This window comes from Bos indicus x Bos taurus, chromosome X (assembly GCF_003369695.1).
Source record: "Bos indicus x Bos taurus breed Angus x Brahman F1 hybrid chromosome X, Bos_hybrid_MaternalHap_v2.0, whole genome shotgun sequence".
NCBI classification, from domain to species: Eukaryota; Metazoa; Chordata; class Mammalia; order Artiodactyla; family Bovidae; genus Bos; species Bos indicus x Bos taurus.
Window position 1 is genome coordinate 126,486,210 of NC_040105.1, and position 24,648 is coordinate 126,510,857.

The window sequence follows — 24,648 nt, forward strand, 5'->3', positions numbered from 1 at the left end:
CATTTCCTTCTCCAGGGGATCTTCCCAACCCAGGGACCAAACCCACATCTCCTGCACTGCAGGCAGATTCTTTACCCACTGAGCCATTGGGGAAGCCCAATAGTTCATTTTATATTCTATATATTGACTGATCAAGTGGAACTAAAGAAAGCAACCAGTTTGAGAAAGATCTGCCACCCTCGATGATCAAGACCAAAGATGCAAACAGTGAATTCAGTCCATTGTGGCTGGTGGGCTTTGGCTCAAGAAGTCTGCTAGTTTTCTATTCAGGCTCAATCAAACCTGCCAAAACACCACAGTATTTACTTTAGTTTGACACTGAGGATGAACAAGGAATAAGGGGGAGAGGAAGGAGTTATTTTTTTAAATGCATCATCCTTGATACAGACAATCAACTATTATCAGCATCTGACCTACCTGAGCTTTTCTAACCAAGATAATTTTTCCCAAACAATACTTTCACTTTAAACGAAAGTATAAGGAGAATTATAGGAATAAAGTCACAAGTATCTGGAGACAAACTGTCTGGCATCTTTAAGCATTCAGAAAGCCCCAAGTCTAGAGTAAGGGAGAAAGAAAAGAAACAAAAACATTTGGCAAAGAAGCAGCATAGCCTAGGCACCCTTAGCTGGTATGAACAGTAGCAAAGAACCAAAAACTCAAGGTCAACAGCCAATATGCTGTGGTTGAATGGTTTGTAGAATAGAAGGAAAGGACCACATTGACTGGTCAGCAATGCGGCTATAAAAACAAAGCAGCATGAAATGCCAAGAAGAGAAGCAAAAAGAAGATGGCAGCTAACAGGTCACAAAGGAGTAGACCAGCAAGGTAGAGGGCAGGCAGCACAGCCTGGCAACCTGGTGGGACAAACGGCAACTGCCCTAAGGGCAGTCGTGTAATATGCTGAAAGCTGAATCATGCCCACCAGATCAGTACAGCTGGAGGTGGAAAGCCAGAGCAAATAATGCAAAGCTAAATGAAATGACTGAAGTTTCATATTTAGCTAAAGACCATTATCCATATAACTAGAGCAAACATTATCTTTTAGTTTTATAGCCTTCTAAAGCAATCTGGGTCAGAATGACTGAGAGGCAGAAGAGATTGCCTGTACCCTACTATGAAGAATCTGCATAACCTTGAGCAAATTTGTTGGCTTTTAGGACCTACATTTCATTATCTGAAAATGAAGAGATTTAGATAAACAGGGATACTGTGTGAGGCTGTATATGTTACAACCCTGTAGAGCCATTCAAACGAGAATGGTGCCCCCTAGGTTTGAACAGCACCCAACCTTCATAACCATTCAAGGTGAAGGGGATCCTGATTTAAGATCTTTTCCAGTCCAACACTCTGGATTCTGTGAAGTTAAGAATGTGCATTGTATGTGTGTGTTTGCTAACATATACTATTAAGTCAAAGCATCTAAAGGTCAAATCCATGTATTCCTTTGGCCCAAGGAATATCTTATCAGTTTACTTAAAAGCAAGGATTATTATTTCAACTGTCCTCATCAAATACTTAGAAATATCAGATGATTATAAATCACACTGAATTAAAAACTAACTCTTTGAAGTAGAAGAGAAGGTCTACAGCTGGGGGTCTGGGAGAGAGATAGTATCAATTCTTTCCTTTATTTATCCAACCAATTTTTATGGACCAACTATGCTATGCTGGGCAGAATGCTACATGCTGGAGATGTTGAGAGGAATTAGCCCTTGATGAGTTCAAGCCGCAAAGGAATAAGAAATGCAGTTATGGGGACGGAAAGAACAAATAACCAGGGAGTTAGGGAAGCCTGTCGCAGAAGATTGGGCATTTGAAGAAGTCTAATGGCAGGAGACTTGGAAAGGAAATGGCAACCCACTCCAGTAGTCTTGCCTGGAGAATCCCATGGACAAAGGAGCCTGGTGGGCTACAGTCCATGGAGTCCCAAAGAGTTGGACACCAATGAGCGACTAACACACACACACACACACACACACACACACAATGGCAGGAGAAGATGATCACGGGATCCCTACGCTGATGTGAGGAGTGGAGGGGGCAGTCCAAAGGAAGAGAATAGAGAGTTTATAAAAGGCTAGGGCTTCCTGAGGAGCCACAAGTAATTTGATTATCATCGCTCTGGGTACACGGTGGGAGGCAAAGCTGATAAGCTGGGCTCTGACTGTAATGTGCTTTGTACACTGTGCTCAGTACTTTGGATTTTATCTGTCGGCCCTAGGAATGACTTGAAGTTTTTAATTAGGGGAGTGGCATGATCATATCTGTATTTTAGCAAGATCATTCTCTTGGGAGTTGGAGAATAAATTGTGGGGTGGAGGGGAAGCTGAAGCTTGAGGTAGGGAAACTGGTTTGGGGAATGTTGCAATAACTTACAAGAAATGTGATGAAAGCCTGAGCGAGGGCAGTGGAGATGGAGAGGAGGCTGCAGATTAAAGAAGTATTTCAGAGGTGGGTGGAGTCAGAAGGATTTAGTAGCTAATTAGGGGGATGCGTGAGGGATAAAAAGGGTCATACATTAGGCTGAGTTTTCTGGCTTGGGCAAACCTGTGAATGGTGGTGTCTTTCACCCAGAAGGCACTTTATAGACTTTTTTTTCCCAGAATGACTTCATTTAGCAATTTAACTTCTACACTGCAATCTTAGTTCTTTCTGCAGTGAGTGTTGAACTCCTGAGACCCACCGGATAATTCAAGGCACAACTAAAGAAAAAAATAGTGAACTATTTAATCTGGTAAAGGGCTGGGATAAGGTTTGAGTACCATCTAAGCAAGCACCCTATAACTCATCAGTGTTTCAAATATTGTGTACAAATTGTCACTAATCCACCTGTCAGAATAATTGCTCCTTAAAACTTCCTTTATCATATGAGTTGAAAACGTTTTACAAATTGCTTCTACACCTGAATCACCGGCATTCAATTTTTAGGCCAATTCCAATCCTTTGCAATGAATTAGATAATACATGAGATTTGAATGCTAGGCCTATCTCAGTACTAAAAGTGTATGGGCTACATTTACTACCCAAAACAATAAATTTCCTGGTAGCAGTTTAGTTTCTTCTAGAGAAGAATTAATGCCCCTAAATCCAGTCCTCAAAATGCTGAAGGGGAAAAAAGGCCTAAAGAGGAATTTAAATATCTGTAGAGTCTTATTAATGTGAAAAATTCTTCCCAAAAGATAATTATTTAGAGCCAGTGGGAGAGAGTAGATGTTTATATTCTTCAGTCACTGCTTGTAGTTGATTTCTTCATAAATGAATTCAGGACAGCTCGTTGTTCTTAATAAAGTCTTTTATTTCAAATTACTCCAAAGATATCCTACTTTTATGTCAGTAAAATCTTTCTCTTTTAAAACTCCTTATTTTATATTGGAGTAGCTGAAACTCCAGTACTTTGGCCACCTCATGTGAAGAGTTGACTCATTGGAAAAGACTCTGATGCCGGGAGGGATTGGGGGCAAGAGGAGAAGGGGACGCCAGAGGATGAGATGGCTGGATGGCATCACTGACTCGATGGATGTGAGTCTGAGTGAACTCCGGGAGTTGGTGATGGACAGGGAGGCCTGGCGTGCTGCGATTCATGGGGTCGCAAAGAGTCGGACACGACTGAGCAACTGATCTGATCTGATAGCTGATTACCAATGTTGTGATAGTTTCAGGTGGACAGCAAAGAGACTCAGCCATACATATACATGTATCTATACATGTATCCAATCTCCCACAGTAAAGCCTTTACTTCTGACAGTAATCTTCATAGATTTTTATGGAGCGTTACAGCTTACAAAGCGCTTTCACACTTCACATTTGCCTAAGACAATCCTATAAAATAAGCATGGTATTACCATCCCTATTTTGTTTTCATAAGCCAGGAGGAAGTAAGATGTGGGTATGTCTTGTTTGGAGAATGGGGACAGTCAGAGAGGAAGTCTGGAGTTGCACTATTCAGCCACATGGGGCCACTGAGAACTTGAAACATGGCCAGTCTGACTCGAGATTACTTTTTAATGTGGCTACTAGAAAATCTGAACTGTTGTGGATGGCTGGCATTACATACCTATTAGGTAGAGATGATCTAGAGGGAGCTGAAGGTCAGGCAGGAGAACTTGGCCTTGCATTGGCAGAAAATAGACTCATTATAGATTTCAGGGCAGGGGGAGACAGGATCAAACAGCATCTCAGGAAGGTCAGTCTGGCAGTGAATTATAGGATAGACTGGAGAAGAAGAAGCTGTAGCTAGGAAAAAGAAGCTAGGAGGTTTGAATAGGCATCCAGGTCTGAGGGAATCAGGGTCCGAATCAGGATAGAAATTAAGAGGAAGGGGTTAATTGAGAAACATTTGAACCACCAAAATAGGACTTGGTGACAGACAGACAATAGGCCTAAAGGAGACAGAGTAAAAGATGATTACAAAACTTCTAACCTGAGAGCACTGAAGAATAGATGTTCAGGACAAAGGAGTAAGCTGGGGTGGGGGGAATTCTAAACTAAGACTTTGCTGTGTTCACAGATCAAGTTTTTAAAGTCTCCCAGAAGTAAAATGAGGATAATGATATGATAACAAATAATAATCACAGGCAATATTTATCAGTGCCTATGTGTCAGGAACTCGCTTATGCTAAACAGAATATTTTATATGTATCCTTCTCATTTGAGCCTCATAACCACCCTCCAAAGTGGGTACTATTATTATTTCCCATTTAATAGATGAGCACACTGAGGCTCAGAGAGGATAAGCATCTTGTCTCGGTCAAAACAACTAGTAAATGACACAGCCAGGATTTGAACCCAGGTAGCCTAACTGTGGGCTTCCTTGGTGGCTCAGATGGTAAAGAATCCACTTGCAATGTGGGAGACCTGGGTTTGATCCCTGGGTTTGGGAGATCCCCTGGAGAAGGGAATGGCAACCACTCCAGTATTCTTGCCTGGAGAATTCCATGGACTAAGGAGCCTGGCGGGCTACAGTCCATGGGGTCACAAAGAGTTGGACACAACTGAGTGACTAAGCACAGCACACAGCACAGCCTAACTGGAGAACCCACCAATGTAAACCATTATACTAGAGATTCTTCTACATATTCCACATATTCAACGCATTGACATGTCTTGTTATACTAGCTTAAAGGTTCCTAAGTTTAATAGAATTTCCAAATTTCATTTAATTTAAGCCTACTTTCCCTGATGTCAGAACGCAGAACAGTTGGGTGTGGGGAGCAGTGAATTGGCATTTGGAAGACCCTGGTCCAATCCTGGCCATAATTAACTAGCAAAACAAGTGGTCCAGAGTAAACCGTTTACCCCTTACTGAGGCTGTTTCCTCATTTAAGCAATGAAAATATTGAAAACCAATTCTAAGGTCCTTTTCAGCCTTTATATTCTATTATTCCATACCTTGTATTTGTCCTTTATATAAATTTGACTTACAGGGACTTCCCTGATGGTCCAGTGGTTAAGACTCTGTGCTCCCAATGCAGGGGGCATGGGTTCAATCCCTGGTCAGGAAGTTAAGATCCCATACACTGCAGAGCACAGCCGAAAATAAATAAATAAATAAAATAGCCCCCAGTCACTCTCTACTGGTGACCTTGTTAAAAAAAAATCTGGCTTACAGAAAGAAAAATGCCTCATATGTTAATAAAAATGCTAATTCAGGCCTGGTTTACATGTGTATAGCCAACAAAAGACATCTTTGAATATCAGCAGAATTAGCATGGGCCTTTTAGTCTATCAGTGCCTTGGGTTCTCCCCACAGCTCTACAGACTAGCCCACTAGTTGTTTATTCCCCACTAATATCAGCACAGAAAGGAAAGAGTTTGTATTTCTTTCCTCAGAAAGGTAAAGCCTAAAAGAAATATTTTCTATTACCCTCCGCACCCCTATTTCCATCTTCTTATCTGGTCTGTCCTCTGACGATAACCATAAGGTGCTTAAAGGGCAGGTTCTGCCCCTACAACAGACCTTAGTGGAGGTCTGTCAACACACGCGAACTATATGGAAGCTTTTCATGAACACACATCTAGGCTCCACCCTCCAGTATAGCTTTTATCAGGAATAAGGCTGTTATTTAGAACACTGGCTGGTTCCTGTGTCTGCCTTATTTCTCCATTGGTTTCAATGGAGGAAGGAAAGGTAGGGACGTTATTTAATGGCTCCTCCAAACCTCAGTATCCTAACACTTGTCCTTTCTGACCTCCATCCCATTTCAGCAGGACCATTTCTCTGATTCACTGATGCTTGTTTTATTTTTATTTTTTAAAATAAAGACCCCTTTTCCTCCAAGGAAATCTTGCCAGGAAGCATAAACAAGAAAAAGAGAGAAAAAACAGATGAACTGTCCTTGAAGGGGACGTGGGAGTGGTGTTAGAGCTTGTTCTGTAAACCCTTGTTCTATCTCTAAAGGTCACCTGTAATCCTTTTCCAAATTATAAATGATCATGTTAGATTTAGTATATAGTGAAGATTTCATGAATGTGTTAGTGGTTTCTCCAGCCAAGGTAACTGAAAAACACTTTTTTAGGGCAGCTGTATCTAACTTTCCACAGGAGAAACGTCCCCTAAAAGACCTTACAAATGGAATATTTATAAATTTAAAAAGTTAAATAGCTAAAATTCTCTAGGGTGACAGCTTCTGAAAGGGAATGAATGGCAGTGAATCTTTTCAAACAGCAAAAATAATCCTTCTATATTACAGATTGTCACAAGCCAGGCTCTCTCTCACTGAAGGAGCATCACATGCTCTGTCCCTCTGACTGGGTGCTGAGCCACTGTGCAAACCCATTTTGGGCACATGTACCCAAAAGCCTATTTGGACCCTGCCCTGAAGAGCAGTTCAATTCAGTCCAAGGCTTCCTAGCTGATTAGCAAATGCATCACAATGAAGAAAAAGCCTCACTGGATTCCAGAGAGAAAATACATGTTTCCGTCTCTTTGACAAGACTTTTTAACTTTAATGAAAGGAAATGAAATCAGCCTGGTTATATGTGCCCTTCATAAACCCATACAGAGGACTATCCTGAACTTTGAGCTCTTCTTCTAGGTGGTACAAACAAGATGATGAACAGATTTGAGTATTTTCCCAGATGCTGCAAGTTAAGGCCAAAGAGTCTAAATTTAGCAGGGCCATCATTTCTCTCCTTTAAAGATAAACTATTTTCCTTTTTCCATCTGCTCTCCACAGTTTGGGAGAAACTTGTTCTGCAACATCCCAGACAATTTGAATAAATCAACTTCAACAGCATCTTTTCAACCAACTTAACCTTCTTCTCCAATTTACCATTCTATCATCTTTGTCATCACAAACTGTTCTTGTGTTGGTAAACTGATCAGTGGGACAGGATGACATGAAAAATAAGAAGCCCTGCTTTTCTAATCAACTCTGTCTCCTGAGAAGACAAATGACTTTTCCCTTGGTCTTTGCCCTTAGCCTTATATGGAATATTTGTGCAAGTTAAAAGTCTTCAACTTTGAGAATTATCTTCTAGCAACTAAAATGGACTCCAATTCTGATACATATAAGACGAGGTTTACTTACCCTCTTAGGTAAACAGAACATGTAAGCTGAAATCACTTTAATATGCTCAAATGTCGTTTAAAATCATGTTTACAGCTAGCACACCTATAAAGAAGGTTGTTAAACTTGTGAAATATACATTAGGAAGACACTGTATCATTTTAGGATTATCTTCCTTCTTGTATCAACTTTGAAAAACTCTCTATTTTGCATTCTATTTTCAGACCCTATCTGATACAATTTTTCCCCTTAATACTCTAGTAATTTGGTCTGATTTCACTGTTTTGTGTGAGTGTGGTTTTCTCACTTGACTCAAGGTACTGATACACTTCTAGGTTCAAAGGAGGCATTCTATTATTCTGTGTTTTATGTGTACCAATACAGCTTTCTGTTGTAAAATTACTTGTTTTAAGAACATCCAGTTTTCTTGGATCCCTTTTTGTCAAAGTTACTTCCCTAGGGGCACTCCTTAGTGTCTTGAACTTGGTAAAATGCCTGAAGTCCATTTTATTTGATTACATCAGTTCTCCCCCAGAGAACTCTGAATACTATCATTCTGTGCTTCGGTCCATGAATTTTCATCCACAAGCTTCAGGAAATACTACCAGCCAAGACCATGTAAAAGAAATCTGGCTTACTTGAGTCTTCTACTTTTTAAAGAAGTTCTTAGAAACTGATTTCCTAGTATATTGCAGAAATTTATTTGACAGACTGTGGCCTGCTGGATTTTTTTTTTTTTCAGCAGATGGTTAAAGACTCTCATAACCACAAATTTTTAAGTAAACCGGGCAAAGACATGATTCCATCCTTACAAAGTTTACCATTTTTGTGTCACTGGTCTCTTTAAGATACCTAGTTTGAGGGCTTTTTGGTGGATTAACAATCATAGGGATTAGCCTAAAATATTTGCAAAATTCATTTATGACTTTTCAATTCTTACCCTGGAGAATTAAAATAAAACTATAAAGTAGCACACCTCTCAGAGAAAGCATAAGATCAAAAGAAACTTGATCTCCACCAGAGGATGCTAACGTGTAGAAAGCAAATTTTTTCCTCTGTCCAAGAAGCAATTGAACTGCTACTGAAAGAAAAATGCCATAGAGTTGCAAAGAATTTACCAAATGTGGTCAGATATAAATGTTAAGTTTCCTCTTTCACTCCCTATCCATTTCAACTGTACCTATTGACCAATAGCCATTATTAAAAAAAGAAAAAACCCAACCAAACCAAAAAAAAATGCATAGTGCAAGGCTCATGTTCAACTGTTTAGATTTGGGGTTCTGATAGGAGACATTTTTATGAACACACACACAAGATAAAAATCAACAAAAGTGGCCTTGGAAAAAAAAATACGCAGGGACAGGAATGAGATTAAGCCACCCAAACATTACAGCAAGTGTTTAACAAAGGAGAGAGCACAATGGCCATTCCTTACTTTCTAAAGATCTTATGGCATCTCTTTCCTCCAGACTACTTCTTTGTTTAAAATTCTTTCAAAAAATTTTATAAGCTGTTTTTCACATTATAAAAGTAACACACATTCATCGTTAAAAATCCCAACAGAAGTACAAAGTTAGTCTATCTCTTCACCAAACTGTCAATTCCACTCTTTAGAGGTAACCATGGCTAGGAATCTGTCTTGAACTTTAAATTGTTTGGCAGCAAACAGAAATGACTCCAATAAAATGAAGTGACATTTACCAATAAGTTGGAGTGACTGATCTAACCAGTAGATATGTGATACAGCACATTAACCACTTACAGAAACTGTTTTCTAAAATTTGAAGCAAGTTTGAAATCACCCCAACTTCCCAGCCTGAATTATTCCACTTCTTGCCTTTCAGTTATACAATTCTCTCCTGGACTTTTTTCAGAAGGAAGAGTGGAAATAATCTAGTCTAATCCCTTCATTTTACAGATAAGAAAACTGACACCTTAAAAGGTTAAGTGACTTGTCTGGGGTCATGTATCTAATCAGTAGCAGACTGTGCCTAAAGAATCCTGGTCTCTACCTCCCAGTCCAAAGAGACATGACTTGCCAGACTTACTTGACTGTGGATGGTGAGATCTAACAGACAGGCTATCCTGTGACCACTTTTTCAAATCTAATTTTTATGAAAGTACCTAGAAAGACTTGAAATAAACTGCTAACATACAGCTTCACTGATGAAATGGGATTTACAAAGTCTAAACACATGTCAGCTTTTAAGAAAAATGGAGCACTGGGGCTCCAAACATGATGCATGTTCTTCTACAAGACATACAACAGGAAGGACCCCCAACTTTCCAATGTCGCGGCTGTATTAAAAGGCTAGATATTCTCCCTAGAATTCCATTATTCAATATCTAGTTGTGTGGGGCTTCTGATTAAACAGCAGGGCTTCTTGGCAACTGGAGGCCAATTTAAATCTAAACATCTTGGTCTGGTTCAGGCTACTCAACCACTAAAGGTCAGAATTCAGCTCTCTCCCCCTTCCTACTGCAAATTCTCATCATTACAACAGCATTTAAAGCATCTTCTGTCACATCCTCCTTCTCCTCAAGTCACAACCTTAACTGGCATGCTTTCAGTGCATTTTCTCTCCTCCCCTGGGCCTCTGGCTCCTCTGGCTCTCTATCTCTTCCCCCTCCGGTTAACTGATGGTCTAAGAGTTGGCATCAAGAATAAGGACACAAACTCAGGTGGTAGAAAGAGAGGTCTGGCTGAAGGGCAGGGCTCCTGTGGGGAAATGAGGGGAAATACGTTTATACAGATACATGGAGCAGGCCCTAGAGAGCTCAGAATGGCAGACTGAGCAATTTTGGCTTGATTCCATAGGCACTGGGGAGTCTCTGAAGGGCTGTGAGCAGGGGAGTGATAGGATGAAATCAGCTTTTTTAGAAAGTTAGCACTTGGTGTGGGTAGAGTAGGAATTTGGGAGGCACTTGGGAGACTCCACTACTGGGAAAGATTGAAGGCAGGAGGAGAAGGGGACAACAGAGGATGAGATGGTTGGATGGCATCACTGACTCGATGGACACTAGTTTGAGCAAGCTCTGGGAGTTGGTGATGGACAGGGAAGCCTGGCGTGCTACAGTCCATGGGGTCACAAAGAGTCGGACATGACTGAACGTCTGAACTGAACTCACTGGGAGATTCCAGAAGAAGGTTGTTACAGGCCAAAGCATAGAAGTCAGGACCTGGACTGAAGTGATGGCACCAGAAATTGAGTTGAAGGAACATATATAAGGGGGCTTTCCAGGTGGTGCTAGTGGTAAAGAACCTACACGCCAATGCAGGAGACATAAGAGATGCAGATTCAATCTCTGGGTCAGGAAGATCCCTTGGAGAAGGAAATGGCAACCCGCTCCAGTATTCTTGCCTAGAGAATCCCATGGCTAGAAGAGCTGGGTGGGCCACAGTCCGTGGGGTTGCAAAGAATTGGACACTACTGAAGCAACTTAGCACTCATGGTACTGGATTTGGATGTTATTGAAAAGAAGTATCAAAACATGGAAGTCAGGACCTGGACTGAAGTGATGGCACCAGAAGTTGAGTTGAAGGAACATATATAAGGGATATTTCAAAGGCATGGGCCTTAGAAGATGGAAGGATAGGATCAAAGGTGAATAATCCCCAGCTTGCAATCCTGGGTGACTAAAAGATAGGGAACATAGAAGACAGGATAGTTTTAGAGCCATAAGGAGATCTGTTTGACATGCTGTGAGCTGATGGAAAGATAGGCAGAGACTTCCCTAGTGGTCCAGTGGTGAAGACTCTGCACTGCCAATGCAGGAGGTACACGTTCAGTCCCTGGTCGGGGAACTAAGATCCCACATGGCTGCAGCATGGCTAAAAGATAAACAAATTAAAATTAAAAGATAGTCAAGTGGAGATGTCCCATCATGAGCTTGAGATGCCCGGGTGAGAAGCTGAAGATGGAGAGTAAAAGGAATATTTGAAACCATGAATGATGTAGAATGTATTCACCAAGGGAAAGAATTTTGCAGATAGGGACACACTTATCAGAAAGAGGGGTGGAAAAACAGAATGGAGGAGGTGATAAGTTTCTGGAAGAAAGGAGCTTTAACAGTTTCAAATATAGGCAAGGACAAAAAGAATAAACATTAGTAAATTAGCCCAAGTAGCTATATAGTGGGCTTCCCAGGCAGCTCAGTGGTAAAGAATCACCCTACCAATGCAGGGGACACAGGAGACATGGGTTTGATCCCTGGGTCAGCAAGATCCCCTGAAGAAGGAAATGGCAACCTATTCCAGTATTCTTGCCTGGGAAATCCCATGGACAGAGGAGCCTAGTGGCCCACAGTCCACTGGGCCACAAAGAATCAGACACAACTGGGGAACTGAGCACACACACAATAAGTCTGAAGACCTTAATAAACTATATTTTACTTCCCTCAATAGTACTACTCCTTAATTGCACAAATAAATGTTTTGAGTCTTCTGTTCAATAACATCCAAGTCCAGAGTACTCTTAGTACTAAGTTTACTGAACTGTGTCTTACAGAGCAGGATGTACCTAACAAAAGAGCAAGTGCAATTTATCAGACATATGGTTGAAGATACAAAACTCTACTTTTTCTATGAACATCTGGCACATCAGCACAAATGTCTTGGTATAACTTTTCTCCTGTTAAGACCCCAGTGGCTTAGTTGGGTAGCACCTCCAATCTTCTGAAATTCACCTTTTACCAACCTAACTAAGCAGCGGGGGGATAAAGCTATCTGGCTATGGCAGAGGAGTGGCTTGAAGAGAATGGGAGATCTGGCTGAAATGAGGAGTGAACCAGGAGATGAGGCACTGACTGATAGATAAAACTCTGTGAAGGCAGTAGGGTGCATTCAGGCTTTTTACAAAACCACTTCTGCCTCTCCGGCAGGTTGTGGATTAAAGGCAACTAAATGGCTACTGTGTAGTACATTGGCTGTCTTTTGTTCTCCTACAAGAAAAACATTTATCAGGAGACTGACAGAGTAAAGATGACATATCAGTTTCTGGAGACCACTAAATAGCCAAAGACCACCCTGTTGTTTTTTCAAGCCTATCATTCTTCCTACAGGACCTACTCAGCCTAGGCCCCAGTCCTCAACCTCTACTCCCAACTATCTCAAGCTCCATCAACTGAGAGTCCCAACAACTCCATATCTTTCCCTCAGTGGGGGCATAATCAAAGACCAAAGTGTTTCACAGAAAAATGTACCATGATATTCACCTACATAGAGTCAGAGAAATAGTCAAAATGGTAACACTAGCAGTAATAATTTTCATTCATCGAGTACTTGCTCTAATATCAGGCTGGCCAAAAAGTTTGTTCGGGTTTCCACAAGATGTTACAGAAAAACCTGAACTATTTTTTTTGGCCAACCTCATACATTGTTATCAAAAACAACTATAAACAATAGCATGATAATTCTGTCTAAAATACATGATTCTAGGACATATCCCACAATTAGAAAATACCACTGAGAAGTTATTAAAAGGAATATTCTACCATAATTGATAAAAAGTGAAGTGGCCCACTACTTAAGACTCTGGAATACACAGAGACCTAAGTTACTATTCAACCACGTTACTTAACCTCTCTGGGCCCCAGTTTCCTTATCTGCTAAGTGGGGATAATAGTAGTACCTGTGATTTAGGTTAGTTGGGAAGATAAATGAAATAAGCACTGTACATTCATTGGCACATTGCCCTGTACATCAGCATTACTCAATAAATGTCAACAGCTATTATTAGAAAGATATTATATTATTGTTCATTATTACAAGGAAGTAGATATAAGTCAAGTCATATCTATGAAAGTCAGATAGTATCTTTGACTATAAGGTTTCAGGAGGATTTATAACTAGGGCTATAAAATGGCTCCACATCATATACATGTTGTGTGTTAGTCACTCAGTCGTGTTTGACTCTTTGCAACTCCATGGACTGTAGCCCACCAGGCTCCTCTGTTCATGGAATTCTCCAGGCAAGAATACTGGAGTGGGTTGCCATGCCTTTCTCCAATATACATGTTATTCATCAGCATATCTGTACTCTCACTCAGGCTCAGAATTAGATATTGGTATTTATTCCTTAAATGGGGCCCATTACAGTAACAAAAAATAACACTGTCACTCCTGTAACCCCCTTTAGGAATACTGAGCTTAGAGAAAGTAATAATTATGGGAACCCTCCATTGGCTTCACTTGACAACCCCCCTCCTTTTAATGCTACTGATGACTTCCCATGATACAAGACAAGAGCTTTGCTAGGGAACCTCAAGAAAGCCTTCAACAAGAGCATTGATACAAACCCTTCTTTGTTTCTTAGGTTTTACACTATGCCAAGCTAAAGAATTTATCTTTTATCCTCTTTTTCTTGATGAATACTGTTCTTGGGAATTCTTGGGCCAAGTAGCTATGTAAATCTAGTAAGGGATATGTTACATATTTCTAATAACACTACAATCATGGAACATTTCGTGCCACTGGTGAGCACATATTACAAACAGAATTCTAAATTACTATAGTCATATTAGGAGTTCACATATATATTCTTTTGTACTTAGCCCAGGAAAAAAACTTCCAACCCAACCAGTTGGATCACCAACTACATCCAAAAGTCGAAGCAACCAAACTGGCTTTCAATACAAACAAGAATGGGATGCTTTCATACTTTTGCCCCAGGGCCAAGGGTTATCAACCCATCAACGCTGAACTGTATGATAACCTTTCATGCACAAATGACTCCATTATGGAAGTGCTCATTTAAAACAGAACTTTGAGAGAGAGGATCTTCGTTCAGAAACAATTTCTAGGACATGAACGTCATAAATATATGAAGAAAAAATAAAGACCAACAGTGCTGTCTAATAAAAATATAGGGTAAGCCACATATGAAGCCACATTTAAAAAATACAAGCAAGTGAGATAAATATTTAATTTAACAAAGTACATCAAAAATATTGTTTAAATTTGTAGTCAATATAAAAATTCTTAATGATATATTTTATACAATTTTGGTGCTAAATCTTCAAAATCTCACATTTAGTTTACACTTACAGGACATCTTGATTCCAACTAGCCACCTATTCAAGTGCTGAATAACCACATGTGGCTAGCGGATGCTGTCCTGAATGATGCAAATACAACCAATCTCACGTGAATGACTGGTATATCTGAAGAGACATACCGGCCCTCACTGCCACCTCAGCTCTTGACCCTCATTGCTGGAGCTCTAACAGTGTCCCCACCCCTCTCTGGGACCACTAGTCCACCTGGAGCTATGAGGAGGAAGAGGGGAAAGGATGTGTTTTTAACAAAGCACCTTGGAATCCCAACTCCATTTCCCAGTAGAAACAATAGCAAACACAATAGTTTAATGGATAAGTGGCATTAAGGGTTAATAGGCTTTCCTGGGGAGGAAGGTCTGGGAACCTAATCACCATTTAGAACACTGTATCCAGGAGATAGTGTGTTCCAAGCTTCCAATAGGCACACAAAGGGACTGCCTGGATCTCTCATCTACACTCTTGGTAAAAGGGTGCTGAAAGACATGTTTACAGAGACTTGCTTATTTAAGTACTTAAATTAAACCAATTGGTTCCCTTCTTCATCCTTGTCCTCTCTTCCCCACATACAGAGCATCCTTCAATCCTGCCCTTCTCTAGAAAGCACATTTGTTCCTGAAATGTAGAAGACCTGTCATTTTGGAACACTCTGTGAAAGTGAGAACCCTGTATTCGGAGCAGTTGTCTTCCTGAAGCAAAGGCAAAATGTAAAGGACATATGTGCCCTTTCCATATTGTGCCCTGTCCTTCCGCAGTCCCTCCTACCCCCATCCCAACCTCAAAGTCAAAAGCTCTCAAGTGACTAGCATTCATGCAAAATGGGCAACTTCAACTACATATTTTAAATCTCTCCCACCTTTCATCCTCCCCTCTCCCCAGCCCATCTCAACACAGGCTTCTGCCTTATCATCAAACAAGCACACAATCCTTATCTTGCTGCTGCTGCTGCTAAGTTGCTTCAGTCGTGTCCGACTCTGTGCGACCCCATAGATGGCAGCCCACCAGGATCCCCTGTCCCTGGGATTCTCCAGGCAAGAGTACTGGAGTGGGTTGCCATTTCCTTCTCCGAATCCTTACCCTATTTGTCTTCAAATCCACCTCATAGCTCTTTCTTTCAGGAGAAATGTACAAACTCTAGCTTGTAGGTTTCAAAGCCCTTTTGCATCCAATCTCAGCTAGTTGCAATCTTGACTGGATAAACTGAATTAACACTGTGTCTTGTCAATCTTCCCTCCCTTCCTTCCATTGGAATGAATGGACTTCAATCTGTTGGTTAAGAATCCACTGTTGTTGACATCCCCCATACCTTACTCCACATTTTCCAGTCACCTTCTTCCAGTGACTATTCTCAAGACCCTGAGGATTAAGACTATATCTTTTACTATTCCAATCTTCCCTTGGGCCAAGTTTTTTCTTGGAGTCACCTTAGGCTCCAAGTACAGTATAGTATAGTCCACAGAGGGTGTTCATTGAACATATGGTTTATAAAAGCCTAGATTGCTGTAGTAGCAGTCCAGTGTCAGACTTCTCTTCCAGAAACACTATTTTGGTCATATCACCAAAATAGTGGTAAAAGTTAGACCAATGGCTACCTTCAGGGGAGGAAGTGATTGTAAGAAGCAAGCGGCATCTTCTGGACAGACGGTTACAGACGGTTAAGGGATCATAGTGGAAGTTGTTACACTGTTTGCAGTAGGAGTGGGCAGAGGGGCAGGATGACTTTTGAGAGTGTAGAATGAATAATTGAGGCACATCAGGCTAACCAAGCAGAGGGAACCACATAAGCAATGATACAGAAGCAAGAGGCATATTGAGTCTGAAGAAGATGGTCAAGTTCTTATTGTGGTTGAAGCCTGAGGTCCAAGAAAAAAGCGTGAGGAGACACTGTGGGCAAAGACAAACTAAGGAGCAGGGATTTTATTCTGAAATATAATGGGGAGTCAGTGAAGAATTTTTAGTGTGGGAATGAGTTTTTATTTTACTTTAAGAATGAGCAAGCTAGTGGCAATGAGGTCACAAGAATCAGAGGTGAGCAAGACCAGAAGTAGGGAGACCAAGTGAGTGGCTGCTGCCACAATGGTCCAGGTGAAGATTGTTGAAAGTTGAAACAAGAGAGGAGCAAATAAGAACGAATGGCTAGGGACTTCCCTGGTAGTCCAGTGGTTAAGAATCCACCTACTAATGCAGGAACACAAGTTCGATCTTATTCTCAGTAGTTGTGGTGTGGACTTAGTTGCTCTGAGCCTGTTTGCCTAGAGCCTGTGAGCTGCAACAAGAGAAGCCACTGCAATGAGAAACCGATGCACCATGACTAGAGAGTAGCCCCTGCTCACCACAACCAGAGGAAGCCTGCACACAGCAACGAAGATCCAGCACAGTCAAAAATAAATAAATAAAATTAAAATGAATGAAATAGAAACTTGAAAAAAAGAATAAATGGACACAAGAGAGGCTTAGAATACAGAACAGACAGGACTCCCTAATTTTCTCAGCATTCCACAGTCATCCTCCAGCTTGAACCTAATCTGAAAATAGCAGTGCTAATTCCCTTGACCACAGAGCTAGTCTTCTACCAAAACTTCCCCACTTTTCTCTCTCTTCTTTAAAACAAGGAATATTTTATTCGCTGCAAAACTAAACAACAAACAAAAGTGCACATAAATACGGTGGTATACACATGACTGGTGGAGGGTTCTCTGTATAAGCTTTTACTCAAGTTCTAATGGCGGAAAGCAAAGAAGAACTAAAGAACCTCTTGATGAAAGTGAAGAGGAACTCAAAAGCCTCTTGATGAAAGTGAAAGAGGAGAGTGAAAAAGTTGGCTTAAAGCTCAATATTCAGAAAAAGAAGATCATGGCACCTGGTCCCATCACTTCATGGCAAATAGATGGGGAAACAGTGGAAACAGTGGCTGACTTTATTTTTGGGGGCTCCAAAATCACTGCAGATGGTGATTGCAGCCATGAAATTAAAAGATGCTTGTTCCTTGGAAGAAAAGTTATGACTAACTTAGACAGCATGTTAAAAAGCAGAGACATTACTTTGCCAACAAAGGTCCATCTAGTCAAGGCTATGGTTTTTCCAGTAGTCATATATGGATGTGAGTTGGACTATAAAAAAACCTGAGCACCAAAGAATTGATGCTTTTGAACTGTGGTGTTGGAGAAGACTCTTGAGAGTCCCCTGGACCGCAAGGAGATCCACCCAGTCCACCCTAAAGGAAATAAGTCCTGAATATTCACTGGAAGGACTGATGCTGAAGCTCCAATACTTTGGCCACCTGATGCAAAGAACTGACTGATTGGAAAAGACCCTGATGCTGGGAAAGATTGAAGGCGGGAGGAGGAGGGGATGACAGAGGATGAGATGGCATCCTCATCCATCCTGATGCCATCATGGATGGCATCACCAACTCAATGGACATGAGTTTGAGTAAACTCTGAGAATTGGTGATGGACAGGGAGGCCTGGTGTACTGCAGTCCATGGGGTCGCAAAGAGTCGGACACGACTGAGCAACTAAACTGACTGACTAAAAGTTCTAATTCCTCCATCCTTTACTCTTATATAAAGAAAAAATGCTATCAGTCAGAGTACTTCATTCCTAAAATTCCTTCGAGTAAAATATATTTAATTTATAGGCTGGATAAAAATCTGGAGGCATTCACCTTCTAGGTATGTATGTGTAATTGATATATAACACTGTATTCATTTAAGGTTTTCAACATAATTTGATATTTGTATACAGTGCAAAATGATCACAATAAATCTGGTTAATACTCATTGCCACACAAAGTTACAACATTTTTTCTTTTTTCTTATGAACTTCTAAGATTTACTTTCTTAGCAACTTTCAAATATACAATATTATTAACTATCATCACCATACTGTACATTACATCTCATGACTTTTTCATACCTGGAGGTTTGTACATTTTGACATCCTTCACCAACTTTCCCCACCTTCCACCTCTCACAACCACCAATCTGTTCTCTGTATCTATGAGCTTGTTCTTTTTTTGTTTTGTTTTCAATTCCACATTTAAGTGAGATCATATGGTATTTGTCTCTCTCTGTCTGACTTATTTCACTTGGCATAATGTCCTCAAGGTTCATTCATGTTGTCACAAATAGCAAGATTTCCTTCTGTTTTATGGCTGAATAATATTTCATTGTATGTATATACTACATTTTCTTTATTCACACATCAATGAACACTTAGGTTATTTCCATTTCTTGGTTATTGTAAATAAACTGCAGTGAACATGGGGGTGCATATTCTTTTCAAGTTAATGTTTTTATTTTCTTCAGATAAATACCCAGAAGTAGAGTTGCTGGATCATAGGCTACTTCTAGCTTTAATCTTTTGAGGAACCTCCATACAGCTTTCCACAGTGGCTGCACAAATTTACATTCCCACCGACAGCAGAGGAGGGTTCCCTTTTCTCCAAATCCTTTCCAACACTTGTTATTTGTTGTCTTTTTGATAATAGCTACTCTAATAGGCCTGAGGTGGTATCCTATTGTGGTTTTATTTTCATTTCCCTGATGATTAGTGATAGTGAGCATCTTTTCATGAGCCTGCTGTCCATCTGTGTATCTTCTTTGAAAAACTGTCTATTCAGATCTTCTGCCCATTTTTAAAATCAGATTGTTTAGTTTTTTTTCTGCTATTGAGTTATGTGAGTTCTTGTAAGATTTTAGATAGTAACATCTTATCAGATACATAATTTGTAAAGATTTTCTCCCATTCAGCAGGTTGTCTTTTCATTTTGTTGATGATTTTTTCCCTCTTTTTCAATTTCAAAATAATGCTTCAAATGGCTAGTGAGGAAGGTGAAAAGGAAACATGGTCAGGGAAGAAACAACTAATCATAAAAGTAGACGCACCACCTTTGTAGCATTTTGAGTTTTCGATGCAATTGCCTCTGATTGTTCTCACAGGCTACTTTACTGCTGTTTCACCCAAAAGCACTTTCTTAGCTTCCAACCACAGTGAAAGGCTCCCCTAGAAGTCACTCCTTTTCCAAATTAGGCCCACAAAATATACTCATGGGCATATGACAAAGTTAAGCCTTAGTTTAAAATACCAGTAAATATTTGCAACAAAGATCACTTTAAAAAGCATAGGTTCACTTCCTAAATCTGTAAGCCAAAATGCTGCCTTTTGCTGATACATGTTGACAGAGGCACACAGATACCAGTAAGCAAGACTGGCTATAGGATGTGAAAAGCAACACTCAAGGGAAATTTTTACTTTTACAAATGCTCTCTGTTTCGAATTACAGACTTGGGATATTTCTTGGAAACATCTCTCCCTATTTATATTTTTTAAAAAAATGTCTGTCTGCGATGTATACATGTGTTCCAGCTATTTCTAGAAAACTGACTCAGTTTTATGTTTAAAAAAATAGTATTGCCTTCAATAAAAAGAAATCACTTTAAGAAAGTAGCTTCAAACATCAAACTATGTTGAATACTTATTATCTACTCCAGTCTCATGGCTCACTTTCTTCTTGACGCCCTCAATTTGCTCAGACTTAGTAGTAGTGACAAGCTTACCTCTGCTATTCACTGAATAAAAGGAAATTATGACTCATAGCAAAACAAAACATACAAGACAGCAGAACCTCAGCCAAATCTATTAAGAACTATTATACCAAAAAAAGAGAAAAGAAACCCACCCCACTTCTTAAAACCATGTATTAGTCTTATAAGGATACACTGGAAATTTTAAAATATTAAACAGCTTCAACCTAGCTATGTACACTAGAGATACCATTGTATAAATGTAGTGTTAACACTTGTGACACTATGTATAAAATGTGTCTACAAAGCAACACTTGAAACAGATGTAGCACAAAATACTTGCATTTCGTATGCCTTTTATACGGTTCCCCAAATCAAACTTACTTCCACCCATGTCAAGCTGACTGCAAGTAACAGGTATGACTAATTTTAAAAGAGCTATGCAGTAAGAAGCTACGAAGTCCTGGGTGAAATACTATATTCATATGCTTAACAGTACACTTTAGTGAAGAATTCCAGTCACAGTAACTTTTCACAACAAGATTTATTGTCAGAGCTTGTAAGTGGATATACTGGGAATAGTTCCACGCCTGTTAGGGAATAAACCTTCCAACCAAATGCACAACTCATGCCTGTTACACCACCAATACAATTGAATCTTCTACTAGGAAAAAAATCAGTTTTGCAGTGTTTACAGTTGGACATAACCAAGACCTGAGAAATAAGTAAGCAGTTTCTTTGACAAGAGATAAAGCCCTCCAACTGTAGAGAAACCCAAAAATACACTTCACGTTATTCTGCAGAAAAATAAGTTACAAATAAAACTTCATCTAACATTACTTTGCTGAAAGGACCTCAGACTCCTAGGGAAGAGTGAAGTTTTAAGTAGGAACTAAGACGCCTGCTGACAGTCAAATAAAGACCTATTTGATAATTGGTGTGACAGAAAACAGACATTTATGGCTCCCAGCTATCAGCAAGTGAAAGATTAGATTAAATTTTAAGAAAAATTCACCAGATGTTCTAAAATTTCAGACCTTCCAAAATGGCTAGGTCCTAGAAGCAGAAGAACAAATAGTTACCACATGCTGAGGGGAGGGATGGGGTGGGCTGAAAGAGTGACTGAAAGGGACTCAGAGAAAGAAAGTGCTACCAAGATATGGTATATCATTAGCAATTCAGTTATAGACAGCAAAATGACAAAAACATCACTAAAATCAGTAATTGTTCCCCAGCACATGTAGGTATCATATAAGATTAAAAAGAAAAAACCTGAATGACTTTGGAAAAGCGTAAGGAAGAGGATAGCTCATGATTAGCAATTGGAAGTGTTAATCACAGTGTCTTCACATAGCTGTCCACATAAAAAAAAGATCAAAGCCAGCTTAGAAGAATGTTTTTTACTTCAGGATAAAATGTAGTGTACAAGATTGCAAGATAAAAAGCTGACAGATGAAATTTCCACTAAAAACAAAATTCAACTTTTCCCCTCTGCCCACAGAACTACCTGGAGCATCTAAAATACCATGGGTAAGTTACACGGCCACGAAAAATTTTAAGTATGAAGACTATGTGGCTACTGGGAATAATTCATAGAACAAAACAGATGGGAAAGGTAGAATTCAAAAGTAATATAGTACACTGATTACAATGCTAGGTTAAAAAAAAAAGCTGTGATGATGGTTAAGAGGGGGGCCAGACTTTCTTTTTCCTTTCCAAAGATTCTGTAAATATTGCCATAAAAGCTTTATAGATCAAAAATAATTTTTCATCTATGAGTCTTGGTGTTCAGCAAAATGTTTTTAATTTTATTTAACTTTACAATATTGTTCAGCAAAATGTTAACTAAATTACTCCTTTAAAGAAAAAAACGTCTACTGCTTTGTAATTTATCCTGTTTACTATTTCAAAATAAGGAGGATTTCAAATGGCCACAGTACAACAGTGGGTTCTTATCTGTATTAGTACTCCAAGGGTGTAGACTTTCATACTTAGGATGGACAAACATCTGCTTTTCTATGTGGAAAAAAAATGGTCACACCCTTGTAGGAAACTGACATGTTAAAAAACTTATGGCCTTCTTAAAGATGTCTACTTGCTCCATTTTTCTAAATAGATAAATCAAAAACAGAAAATAAAGCATTAAAACCAGAATGGTTTTCAGGGGAACCTAATAATCAAACTGTTAACCGAAGATACGAGTTACAAAAGTAAAGTCTCTCTTCGGTTTTACTTCTGAAGGAACGCTCTCTTTAGCCAACTATTCAGTTTGGTAGGTTCCATTCTTTTAAACACCTCACTCGGCTAAAACGGATTATAACACATTCAGTGCCTCCTCGGCTCTGTTAAGAGAATTTGAGAAAAAGAGGGCATCTAGCAATAGACGTCAAGGATTATGGTAATATATGTTTAAAATTTCAATATGCAAGCAGGACTCTTAAGCAGGTTGCATTAATAGTCTGAATTCTATTTTATCGGGCCACTGCAGGCAAAGCAGTTCTTTATCTCCGCACCATTAGGATGAGGTCTGGAAGGTGAAATGCTCCCTACTTCTCTCCTGCAGGTCAGAACCCCGTGGATCAAGTCATCGAATTTGGCTATTGTAACTGCGCACAGCTAGTCCTCCCCTTCCTTCCTTTCTCTTCCCTGGACAAATCCCTACGTGACTAACACAAACCTAATTTATGATGTCAGTAGGTAGGCCAGGTCCCCCAAAAGCTCTGTCCCCGCGGGTTCCGACTAGGTATCTCCCCGCCCCACCCCGTCGCGGCTTGGGTGGAATCTACAATGAAACACTAACAGTAGCTAAGGTAACAGACCCGGGGTTAACCGGACCGACACAGGAGAAGCAGTGAACAGGACTGTTTCTGCGGGCCGGGGGGTTGGGAGGCTGGCTCCGCGGACTGATTTTCCATTGGGTGGGGGTGGGTTAGAGACCACAGACGCACAAAAGCAGCAGTCTAATCTTTGAAGGCCGGCGGCCGGCTCTGCCACGCTCTCAGCAGGAAGGGGAGGGGAGCGGGAGGAAGAGAGGGAGGAGAAGCAGCGCAGGGCGGGAGGAGTGGGGAGGAGGGGCCGGGGGCGGAGCCCGGGCGCCAGGAAAACCCGCGCGCGAGTCCGCAGCACCTCGGGGCGGAGAAGCCGGCGCCGTTCGGCCCCTCGGCCTCCGCCGCGCGCGGTGCGACCCGAAGGGGCGGGCCCGTCCGCAGCCTCCCTTCGCGTCTCGGGCCCACCTTCTCCTCTCCTCCCTCCCCTCCCTCCTTTCCATCTCAGCAGCGCCCTCGGTCTCCCTCTCCGGTTCATACAAAAGCAAAATGTCCGCCATCTTCCGAGGCAGCTGTGCCCGTCGCCGCCACCAGCCCGGCTCTCCTGCGGTTTCTCCTCGGGGCCGCCCCTCCCCCGGCCGCCTTCCCGACCCCAGGCGCCGCGGCTCCTCGGAAGCTGCGGAGTCACCACTCCCCCCGCCCTCGCCCCCACCCCACCCCGCCCTGCCCGCCCCGCCTGGCGACGCAGGACCGCCTCGGGCGGGGGCAGGGGGTCTCGACTGCCCAGGCCGACTGGCTCCTGCTTCCCGCCCGGCCCACCCCCTGGATGGCCCTTTACCTTGATGCAATACGGGGGTTCGTCGTAGGTGACCAGCATGTACCTGTCTCCGCGGCTGGCCGGATCCCGGGCACGCAGCTACAGGACGAGGGATGACGGAGGGGGCCGCGAAGGGAAGGGGGTGGAGGGGGCGATACCAGCGTTACAGAAGCACCTAAATCCACCACCAACCCCATCCTTCGGGAACTCTCCCCATCTCTCCCCTCCCCTCCCTTTACCTTCAAGAATAACTCCACAGCGCCTTTGGCAATATCCAAATAGGAGGTGCCCAGGTCAGTGCGCTGGTTCATAGAGGCGGACGTGTCTATGAGGAACAGCAGGATGGGCATCTTCCCCCACACCCCTGGCTCCGCTCCCCACTCTCTTGGCCCTCTTGCCCTCACTGCCGCGTACTGCCACCTGAACCCTCAACTCTCGCAGAGCCAGGGTGCAGGGAGCAAGAGGAAGACGGGACGGGACGGATGGAACTGCTCCTGGCCTCCTCTTTTTGCAGCCCCACCTCTTCTCCCAACAAGGGAACTTGAAAATGTGAGCGTGTGTAGCCCTCGGGGCCCTCCCCCTTCCTCTCTTCTGGCACCACTACTGCCGCTGCTGCTGCCGCAGAGACTACTACCCGAGCATCCGTCCACGCTCACTGAAGCGCTCGCCCCAGACTGAGAGCTGTCTCTGTTCACCGACACACAACTTCTGTCCGCTCACCTACCATGGGCACCATGTGACCAGAACCCACGCCATTGGCTGCCAATTATGTGGTATTTGCATATTCATTAGATGACAGGGCAAGGGGAGGGACTTGGGCGGACCTTGGGAGTTGAAGTTTGAACCCAGGCAGGGGGTAAGGGGAAATGTTAAGGACCCTCCTTTAGAGGACTTGGAAGCTGTTAGGATACTTAGGGTGGCTTGAATGGATTTTTCGCTTGCTCTTTAAAGATGATAATTCGAAAAGAAGAGTGA

The 24,648-nt window shown here is 41.6% G+C and overlaps 1 protein-coding gene across 7 annotated transcripts in view; it reads right to left on the reverse strand.

Annotated features, from left to right (window-relative positions):
* Positions 1-24,428, reverse strand: part of LOC113886958 (integrator complex subunit 6-like) — a 57,100-nt gene extending 32,672 nt beyond the window's left edge. For 2 of the 7 annotated variants that reach the window (XM_027533692.1, XM_027533690.1), the window contains exons 1-2: positions 23,913-24,349; positions 23,695-23,772 (exon numbers count right to left, since the gene is read on the reverse strand). In XM_027533692.1, the coding sequence (XP_027389493.1) occupies positions 23,695-23,772; positions 23,913-24,023 (189 nt within the window). In that variant the 5' untranslated portion in view covers positions 24,024-24,349. Of the gene's footprint in view, positions 1-23,694; positions 23,773-23,912 lie in introns of all 7 variants that reach the window. The other 5 variants (XM_027533694.1, XM_027533695.1, XM_027533689.1 and 2 more) reach the window with 4 other exon arrangements.
* Between the last annotated feature and the right edge of the window lie 220 nt (positions 24,429-24,648).